At 40.4% G+C, this 11,136-nt stretch overlaps 2 protein-coding genes across 2 annotated transcripts; one reads left to right on the top strand and one right to left on the bottom strand.

Annotated features, from left to right (window-relative positions):
- The first annotated feature begins 4,855 nt into the window (after positions 1–4,855).
- Positions 4,856–7,181, top strand: LOC113060562 (early growth response protein 2b). The gene is made up of 2 exons (XM_026229581.1): positions 4,856–5,170; positions 5,947–7,181. The coding sequence occupies exons 1-2, from the start codon at positions 5,038–5,040 to the stop codon at positions 6,945–6,947; spliced, it is 1,134 nt and encodes a 377-aa protein (XP_026085366.1). The 5' UTR covers positions 4,856–5,037; the 3' UTR covers positions 6,948–7,181.
- Positions 7,182–7,744: 563 nt separating this feature from the next.
- On the bottom strand, positions 7,745–9,429 carry LOC113060565 (2-aminoethanethiol dioxygenase-like). The gene has a single exon (XM_026229585.1). The coding sequence runs from the start codon at positions 9,188–9,190 to the stop codon at positions 8,423–8,425; it is 768 nt and encodes a 255-aa protein (XP_026085370.1). The 5' UTR covers positions 9,191–9,429; the 3' UTR covers positions 7,745–8,422.
- Between the last annotated feature and the right edge of the window lie 1,707 nt (positions 9,430–11,136).

Here is an 11,136-nt window from a genome sequence, read left to right as displayed (position 1 = left end):
TTGCAAATTTATTTATTTATTTTGGTTCTGAATAAGCTTTTTACATAAGAGAGTAACAAATTACCATTGCATTTGGTGGGGCCTATTTTGTATAAAAGTTTAAATAAATAAGAGCCACAACAGAAAAATGTGTAGCTATCAACCCGAATCAGCTCCAGTAACTACGTGTTGCCAGAACATTTTATATTCATATACTTTGAAAAAAATTTTTTTTAACTATATTGAATTTCTATTTCAGTCAGATTTCAGAAGGGTTTCCTCCCGACAGACAGCAGTAGTAGTGACTGAACACTGACACGTGCTCGAGAACGGAAGTGTGACCTCACAGCGTATGACGCCATCTGCTGGACAACACAGAGCCACAGTGACAAGAAAACAGCATCACGTGCTCAAATGGAAATGATTTTTAGATGAGCGGCAGTGCATTACAATTCTTTCCGTCACGTGCATTGCAGATAAAATCACAGAGACAGTATCAAGTCACATGATCTGATAGACATAACTCTCTTTAAAGTGCTCAATAGAACACAACAGAAGATATTCTGAAGAATGTCGGTATCCTAATAGCTGCTGGTAGCATTGACTTCCACAGTATCGAGAAAAAAAATGCAATGTTACCAACATTCTTCAAAATATCTTTGGTTTGGTTTGAGTCAATGACAACAGAAATGTCATTTTTGAGGTGAACTTTCCCTGTAACCGAGGGAAAATGTGATCGTTTACCTCAAAACAATGTCACAAATGATTTTTTCAGCCTGCATTTTAAACAAACATTTAAATAATGCAACGTTTCACTGTTAAATAGCTTACAGTTTAATAACGAGCACTGCATGAGAGACTCTTTTCATCTGATATTTGTAAAATTGATTTTGTAATGTAGAGGCTGTATTCTGATTGTTTGATTTTATTGAATATGTGTACTCCGGGGGCGGATGGTTTGTGTTTGACCATTCAGAAGAAGCATAGCTGAGCAATATCTGCATCTGAACATCTGAAACATCAAGTTCTGTCATTTCTGTTTTGATCTTCAAACACGCAGCACTTTCACACAGGATTACGGCATTGAGACAAAGTGGTGGACATTGAGAGGGACAGTGGTATTCCAGCTGGCCCGTGTTGATTGTCCCATCTAATGATCCCCGCTCCCCGTCCTCTCCGTGTTTTTGTTTCTCGCTGATGACATGGGCAATACCATCAAACATAGAGAGGCTCGGTCATCCATCTTCCTGCTCTTTCCTCCTACGCATAAGGATTTTGTGTGATGGGGGTTCACTGATCCCTATAGAAAAAAACAACTGGAGCTTCTCACCCAGAAATATGATTGTATGCTTATATCTGCTTTGAATATGTTAAAACTATATATATAGTATATTACATTAGCTCAATTTAACGCGAGACAAATAATACATGTACTGCTTCATTTCCTAATGGTTAATTACCGAGCGTCCCTTGTTGTGTGGCAGTGGGTTAAACAGTGATTCAGTCGCTGTATCTTCTCAAGCTCTCGGCTTGTAAGCGTTTCGTTGTGGTTCTGAAGCATCAGCCAAAATCTTGTGAAACCTTTTGTGTAATGTTCTGCCTAAACAAACTGCACTTACTATAATAGAGAAACTGAGAAAATGAAGTTCTGTTACTAAAAATGCAGGTGAGTGAATCGAGTAAACAGATTGGAGTAACTTTAACTTACAGTATTAAGGCTTTTTTTTTTATTATATCAATTCTTAGAAGTTTAACCCTCCTCAGTCTTGACTATTAAAGATGTCTAAAGGAAGGGAATGAGACACAGAGGTCTTTAAAGCTCTCTAGGTTTACATCGAATGTATCAAAAACTGATGAAAACTGAAACGTAAGACGGTGTTTTTGTAAACACAAAACGTTCTATTTCTGTAAAGAAAACTTTTAGCTCCAGAACCCGTTCTGCTGTTGCTCAGGACCCCGTCACTAGAGGGTCAGCTGTTTGGGACGCCATGCCTTTTAAGAGTAACATGCTTAAACCAAACCCTCCCGACTCTGGCCCAATCTGCTGGCCTCCCCAAATCTCACTCATTACCATACCAGCGGCAATAGAGAGGGTGTTTGGAGGTGGGAACAAGTGCATTATCCCGTGTTTGGTTGGTTTCTGAATGAATAGAAAAGCATGAACCTCCTGTTAGAGATGTAGAGGACTACGTCTGTTTGGGCGAACAGCAGAAGAAAGCCGTGAAGACCCCGGACAAGAGAAAAGCTCTCCGCTGGTTCAGCAGAACGCAGCCGTCTAGAACGGTAAGTGTTGAAGTGTCTAATGTTTTAATGAGAATTACTTTTTTTATTTTTCCTAAAAGATACGTGTTCAAAAGTTTGGGGTCGGCACAATTTTTATTCATTTTTTTAAACGAATGACTCATTTTATTACGCTAGAATGATTAAAAGGTGATTTATAATATTAAAGTATATTTCTATTTCTAATAAAAGCTGTTCAGAAGAATCCTAAAAAAAATATACATCGTGGTTTCTTTAAAAAATATTAAGCTGCACAACTGTTTTCAACATTGATAATAATAATAAAAGTGTTTTGATTTGCAAATCAGCACATTAGAATGATTTCTGAAGGATCATGTGACACTGAAAATTCAGCTTTGCATCACAGGAATAAATTACATTTTGAAATATGTAAAATAAAATAAAAAGATATTTCAAATAGAAATAATATTTCACAGTTTTACTGTTTTTTTCCCCTTTCTTTCTGCAAAATCTGACCAACTTCCAACACTTTGGTTGTTTTCATATTTGAGAAAATTAACTGTTGTTTTTTTTTTTTGGTGAATAAAACAACTGACTCTGTAAATGAACAGTTATCAAAACTTCACATGAATTTCTCTGACTAGATCAAATAAGTAAAAAAAGATTCAGATGGAAGTGGGCATAGGCCTAAAAGGGTGATTTATCAAAAAAACGCATTTAACAGAGGCGTGTTGTGTTATAAAAAAGGAATAATGAGTTTTGGAGAAATCACAGAGTGACGTTTGATTAATCGTCGTGTGCAGGGGTCAACAAACCCCCACGCATCACCAAAGCCAGCGCAAACCAAATGGGCTGTGAACCCATCCCAACATGGCGCTGCGTGGGCGTGCGAGGCACCGAGGGCATGAGAGGGGTACCAAACACCCCGCCGAAATAATCTACCATCTGCTATGAACAATTCACTTTGTTTAAAAATATATCAATTAACATTTAACATAATTATCCGTTTGATATTGGATGAAATGCTAATGGTTCATTTTTCTTCTCACACATTATCAGTTTTATCTGGTATTTAATTCATTTCAGTATCATCTGTGCTCATATTTGTGCTATAACTTGTCTTGTGCGTTATATAAATGCTGTGTCTTCCACAGCTGCAATTAACTTCTTCTGGTGAATAGCAGCGCTGACACAATGGCAAGACATTTTTGTGTCTGTAGGCGTAAGACAAAGGACGCAAACATTTGTGCTGCCCCCAACAAAATTTTAGAATGAATAGATGTTTGGCTTTTGTGAGGAAAATCAATGCTATTCATTTAAGACACCTGAACTCACCAATCACTGAGCTTCACAGATATACAGTTTATATGCTGAACTAGAAGGCAACAGATTGTCGGTGACAGTGAATGACTGCTGGAGATGCAGTAGAGCTGATGTGGACAGGACATGATATCATAGATAGATAGATCTATGATAGACTGTGATCTATTAAATAAGATCTGTGTGCCGTGTCGTGAGTGCTGTGTGAATGGGATCAGGGCTGGGGGAGTCTGTACAGAAGTAAAGCAGATCTATTCAGAGACGACGACGGAGAAGGGGCTGGTCCAGAGAGTGGGTGGCTAGGAGCTAGGCCTCAACGCTCTGTTGCTCATACTGCCGTGGATGAAAATAGAAGATGGTGGCAGAAAAACAAAAAGTGACGAGAGAGATGATGAAGAGCCGAGGACGGCCTTACATGTGTCAGTCATATTAACAGAGAACATGTGAAAATAAGACCTTACAGTACAGGGCTATGTATTAAATAGTGTATGCTAAACGTAGTATTTCAAACCACATGAAAACTTATAGTATCTGCATGCAGTTAGATTATATATTTTATGAAACAGCTTCTAAAAATACTCTGAGATGCTGTGAAAGTCTAAAATATAATATAAAGGTAAAAAACAGGGTACTCATTTAATTTTTTACTGATGTTTTACCTGTGTTTTGAATTTTACACTTCACAGTGATGTGTTTTATTGTTAACAGAAATGTCTGTAAAATTAATTGATAATGTTTAAAGTCCATTTTCAGTAATGTTTACTCAAAATGATCTTGTTACCCAGGAAAATAAAAAGTTCTGTAGCCTGTATTAATAAATATGTTCCCTTAGCTCTCTAGAAACTAGAATAACTTTCCAACACATTCAAATATCACTTTCCTGAATTTAGTTTTATTACGGTTCCTCTGTGGGACGTCAGCTCATCGTGGCTCTTTATTTTCCGTGTCTAGTTTCCCGGATGCCTCCCATATAAGTCGAAAAGGGGCGTGTTTGCGATTACCGGATGATGTCCATTTATGGAATGCGCGCTAACCGGAATTCCTGATAATGACATACACCAAAAGTTACTAAAAATGAAAAACATCTAATTGTTTCCATGGACCACAAATCTATTTCGGATATAACAGCAATATATGCACAACAATCCAATCACAACAAATTAAAGTTAAGCAGAGTTAGAAATGTAAAAAGAAAAAAAGAAAAGAAAAGAACCCTGTTTTTTTTTTTTTTTTTTTTTGTCCGGTTCTGTCCTTGTATGGTCAGTGACGTCATGGGCAACTGACAGGCTCTTCTTAAACGCATACTCCGAGATAAAGTTTGACTTGTTGCAGCACACATGAAGGGAGCTGATGAGCTCTAACAGACCGAAGCGCGGTTATGAAGACAGCACTGAAGTGAACATATTTGCAGCACATCGGCTAGATCCGAAAAGATCTGAGAACAACTGAATACAGTTCAGCTCCTTAAAAAAAAAAAAAAAACCTCCGAGGATCAAAATGACAGCGACAGCTACTAACGCGTCGCTACATGATCTGATACGCTCTCTGGATGAGACCCCCACATCAGGCTTCTGTCCCGTGGATGTGGGGGTCTGTTCTGCTTCTGAACACTTCAGTGAGGCGTCGCGAGGTAAGAAAATACAAGGATGCTTATAATAAATAATAATAAAATAACAGCTATTCACGAAAGCTGTAGATAAGTAACCAAACGTTTTTGAGTAAAACTTTTTTTTTTTTAATTATAATAATTTAGCTTCAATCAAATACACAGGCTATGCCAGGCAAGAGAGCCTGAACTCTTGTTATCTCGTTGTCTGTGCTTTTAGTACGGTTTAATAATTTATTCATTAGAATTGCTGTTGCCCAAATCAAGTTTTTTTTTTTTTTTTCACGTTACACTTTACTTGATCGTTGTTTTTAACAATTGTCTGTGTTTATGTTTCACTATGTGTATATTGCGGTGAAAAGTTTATAGTCTGTCTTGTGTCGGGGCATGTTGTCACAAAAGCTGACCGTGTGCTCACTGAACTGTATTTTTCAACTGTGGAAATATTCATTAGACTACTATTTTGTAGCCAACGCGTGTCCACACACAGACTGACCCTCAGAACAATTTAAAAACAAACTCACGTGGACTAAAAATATTCCCTGACAGATTTTAAATATCTCCTCTACAGTTCATTAAGAAGAAGGACATCCAGTATTCGACTGAAAACATTTTAAACTTGGTCCAACCAGAATACCGAGAGATACCCGCATATATATTTCGCCACCTACATACTATCTTTTGAAAACAAATAGCTTACTATATTTTCCTAGACATCACGTGCCGAATGCGTGATTTGCTGGAAATGCACGCAATAAGAAGTACTTGCTCAATAGAAATGTCTTGTTTTTACTCGACAGGTGGCTTGAGCACCGACAGCTTCGGGACGGAGAAACGGGGTCTCGATCTGACAGACCCGAGCAAGTTCTCTCCTCCACACAGTGCGTCCATCGCCTACACAGGCACAATCTCCATCGAGGCTCAAGGAAGCTGGAATCAGGAGGGAATAATCAACTTTGTCAGTGCAGGAGTGCAGGACAGGCCGGCTTCCCCGGGATCATTCTCCACGGGCTCCCCCTCGGCTCCCACAGACCTCACTCCAGACTGCTCCAGAACAGGCATGGAGCACATGTACACAGGCCCACCCCCTTACACCTGCAGCGCCGATGGCTACCAGGACCCCTCGGCTTACCTATCGACCACCACGTGCCCCCTAACATACGCCACCCCGTCCTACCCAACCCCAAAGTCTACTATAGACGGGACGCTCTTCTCCATCGTTCCCGACTATGGGGGTTTTTATCAGACCAGCAGCAGCCAAAGGGACAACATGGCTATGTTTCAGGACATCAAGCCATTCTCGTGCTCTTTTGACTCCCTCAGAGTCCCTCCGCCTCTGACTCCCTTGAACACCATTAGAAACTTTACTCTGGCGTGTCCGGTAGAGGGGCCGAGGCCGCCTGTAGACTGCGCCCATCCGCAGAGCGTCCCACTCAGGCCAATACTGCGGCCACGGAAGTACCCGAACCGACCGTGCAAGACGCCGGTCCACGAGCGGCCGTACCCCTGTCCCGCGGAGGGATGCGACCGGAGGTTCTCGCGCTCGGACGAGCTGACGCGCCACGTGCGCATCCACACCGGCCACAAGCCGTTCCAGTGCCGCATCTGCATGCGCAGCTTCAGCCGGAGCGACCACCTCACGACGCACATACGCACGCATACCGGAGAGAAGCCCTTCTCCTGCGACTTCTGCGGGAGGAAGTTCGCCAGGAGCGACGAGCGACGGAGGCACACCAAAATCCACCAGAGACAGAAAGATAGAAGAGCGCCTGAGCCTCCTCACAGCTCGAGTACTGGGTAACACTTTAACAAGCTCTGACTGCTGGGTCAGTGCATGACCCATTATACCTGGAACTATGTGAGGGCACAGATATGGGAAGGCAGCTTTCGATTTAAGTGTTGAATGTGTTTTGTTGTAGTCACAGAATATTTCACGTGCATTGTGCAAACTGCAGTTGTTCTGTAGTGTTTACAGTGAGTCTTTTTATTGCCATTACTACTGTCATGTGTTTGAATAAACTGATAATGACCACAAGGTGTATTTTTGAGAATCAATGGAAGGGAAATTAAATGCTGTGTGGGATTACAAGGTTCTAACACTAGAGGTCGCGCTTTGACAAACTATTGATCGCGGCTCAAGGTTGCAAGAACAACACATTGGCGTTCAAAAAAGGTAATCAAATTTATACTTTTAATCAGCAAGGACGCATTAAATTTACAGTAAATACATTGTTTTACAAGATATTTGGATTTCAAATAAATGCTGTTCTTTTGGACTTACAGTCATCAAAAAATTAGGTTACAAAATATTAAATAGTAAAATAGTTTTCAACATGTTAGAATAATCTCTCAAAAATCACGTGACACCGAAGATTAAGTATACTTCAGCTTTGCCATCACAGGAATAAATAACATTTTAAAATATGCAAAACAGAAAACCATTATTTAATAATAACAATATTTCACAAATTTTTTTATTTTTTACTGTATTTTATGAAAAAACTGCCTTGCTGAACATAAAAGACCTTTGAACTGTTGTGGACGTTGGCTGTAACATGCTTCTAACTCTAAAAAGTATTCTAAGAAATCAACAAGGCCCTTTTCCATTGCATCTTTTATTAGCGGAAATCTGAGGATAAACAACTTTAATTTCTTAGGTCAAATTCACATCATATTCTTCATATTTCAATTGTCTTTAAATTTTCCATCTTTATTTTATTATTATCATTATTTACATGTCATCATTAATAAGTGCTTTATTGTAATAATTAACAGAAGTGTTTTAAAAAAGTATCCAGTAGGCCAATTCATCAAGATTGTTGCTAAACATTTCAGTGTTCTGATAACTTAATGCATTATTAACACAATCTAGCAGTGGAAACAAGATGAGCAGATTACTGCTCTGATTCATTGTGAAGCCTTTGTTAAAGTAAATCTCACATCTGCTGCCAATACTTAAATATTTATCACATTCTAAACAAAGCCAATCCAGGCAAAAGAGAAAGAACAGAGACTAGTTCTTTTGTCAAACCTGTACGCAAAATCAGGACACAGTCTGCATGCAACACATTGGAAATGTATGCATGCATTTTAAAAAATAATAATAATAGCCAAAAGACAACTAAAAGTTAAAGACAGCAGCTGTGGATAAGTGTCTAGGTATTTCAAATAAACCACTTTACTCTTGATAAGGAAGCCAGTCGGACATGTAAGGACAAGAACAAGGAATCTCTTGGTTCACGTAAGGCTGTGATGAACAGTTTATAGTCAGACCCTTCAGAGGGACACTTCAGGCCCTGGGTACGGTTCCCCCCCACACCAGAATTCACTCGGCTGTGGGATCTCCATCAGCCACAGGTCACCCTGTTCCTGGGCTTCACTCTTTCTATCCGAAGCCTCTGAATGAGCATGCAAAACTTTATAATAATGGCAGTCTCTCCCTTCATCCGGATCATATGGCGGTGATAAGATGTCAAGGAAAGCCGTGGGTCCGTCAACAGCGTCTATCTGGTGGATATTGTCCTTTTGGGGTGAGAGCACACACGGGCCGTTCTCCTCCGTGTACTCCCCGACCGACCTGAGCACCGCGGGCCGAAGAGAGCTGCTCTGGAAGGGCACGAGCGGAGGGCTGAAGTGCGCGCCGCTGGCACCGTCTCGAGGTTTATCCAGCCTGTCGAAACAGCTGATCCGCACCTTGCCGTAAATCACTTTCAGCATGCCGTGCATTCCCGGATGATCGTGCAGGGGTATGGAAGCGCCCGTTTTTAATAAAAACACCCCCATGCTGAACGTGTCGGTCTCGTAGATGTGCATGTATGTGACGGGAGGCGCCACGCGCTGAGACGGCACCGGGGCGCTCGCGCTCGTCCGGGGTGCGATCCTCAAGTCCGCCGCTCTGACCTCCGCCACGAGGCTCTTCAGCTTGCTCAGATTCTCCAAAAACACTTTACCGTGTTCTCCGACAGCCGAGGGGTTTCGGAATGTGGTGAGGGCCTGTCTGGCGATCTTCTGTACCGTGGAAGTCATGCTGTCTCGTGGCATCATAACGCGAGAGTCTAGACAGGGTCAACTTCACATTCAACCTCGCGCCAATTTTTTACGCACCTTGCTCCTTGTGCGATATCTGGTGCAGGTTGTATTTAAGAGATTATTTCTTATTTAGGCCATCAAAATAAAAATCGACACTACGTGTTAAAGCGTAAGCTGTGCCTTAGGAATACCGTTAGGATCAAGTCACTCCTGTCCATGACTTCTCCATATACAGGCATCCGATTCACACGTACGCAATGTCAACACAGCTATACGTCATGTGGAGAATTATGGGAAATGTAGTTTTTCCACATTATTGTGACACTTAAATGCTGCTACAAATCGAATGATTCTAGATTTCGGGGTTTAATGTCTGTAAACTTTAGTCAAATTTGCCTGTCACGCCTTAAAAGATCTTCACAAAGTTCATATACGGACGCTGCGCGAGCTATTACACGTAAACCGGTGACTACAATTCCCATAACATTTGCTTTACAAGGGGCAACGACTCCAGATAATACTCACGCTCAGAAAAGGTTACCACAAAAACGTATTTGGACATATAACGTTATAAATATAATTGCATTAAACACAAAATATCAAACCAAGCTACATTTCTGACAGATTTCAGAAAAAAGCCATATAGAAATGCCAAAAGTAATGGAACAGATATAGTTACAAAAAGTGTTTTAAACACTTTTGGTCATCAAGCATTAATAGCTGACCCGATGAAAAGCACTGACATTTGTCTGAGGGGAATGGACTCAAGGCCATAGCCAGACATGAGGTCAATTTTCATGTTCAAAAGTAAGATTTGTTCTCTGAATGACTAATCTGCTGTTTAAAACTCCTCAGGTGAGTGTCTGCATTTGCAATTAAGTTGAGACAGCACTGGTTATTGATGAAAACTTACAGTACTATGTATTGTTGCATGAATAATAAACACCTGATAAATTCATCCACCTTTAACCTATAGTAAAGTACTAACAAATTTTGATGCAATAAATATGGTAGGATTTAACAATGCTCATCCCTCCGAAACAGAGAAAACATCTTTTACAAACATCTACAAGCCTGTCTCTTTTAACATGTTCAATGTATATAATGAGTTGCATTTGTAGGGGTTAATATAGCACAATTCTTAACCCCTCCCTAGACCTCATTAGTTTTCAAACCCTGGTTACAGCCACCAATGGACTTGATATTAACAAGTTTGCCAAGCTGGTTAATTTAAAGTCCATTCGTGGCTGAGAGCAAATATGGCCAATGAACAGAGCGATATGCATGATTTTACCTGCAATTTTGCCATCACCTGTGATAAATTCTCAGAATCGCATAATAGTGTTGTTCTGAGACTTTGGCAACAAGGTGAGAACGTACGTGCATGATTGCACGAGAGAGAAAGAGAGAGAGAGAAAGAGAGAGAGAGATGATGAGAGTGAATAAATGACATTTTATTGATATATCACTTACAAAGGGAGACCTACTGTATTCACATAAATGTAAAAAAAATTACCACTTAAGTCTATTATGCATAAATATCCCTCTACTACCAAAGGAAATGTGACCGCAGAAGGTGAGCTGTTTTTTCCAATCCATATTGACACAGTTTAATCAGCTGTGACATAATTCAGTGTTACATGAATCAGATTCCACATTATGAGCAAGAAATGACTGAAATGATCGACTACGGTAGAAAATGAGTGCAGACTGTTGGCACGCTGGCTGTTGCCCAGCAAATATGACTCATAAAACATGTTTGCATGACATTGTTTAAGAAAAAAATATTTATAGATAAAGAGACGTGTGGACAGTTTAGTCATCTATGGCCATGGTGGTTCTCCTGCATACTTCGTCTAATCATTTGTTGGCGTACACATAAAAACAGAGCATCTATAAAAAGCTAAAGCTATGTAACCGGACGCAACACTCCCGCCTACTCCAGACATCTGAGCATGGAA

This window comes from Carassius auratus, chromosome 42 (genome assembly GCF_003368295.1).
Source record: "Carassius auratus strain Wakin chromosome 42, ASM336829v1, whole genome shotgun sequence".
Classification (NCBI taxonomy): Eukaryota; Metazoa; Chordata; class Actinopteri; order Cypriniformes; family Cyprinidae; genus Carassius; species Carassius auratus.
This window is presented reverse-complemented; position numbering and strand designations above follow the sequence as displayed.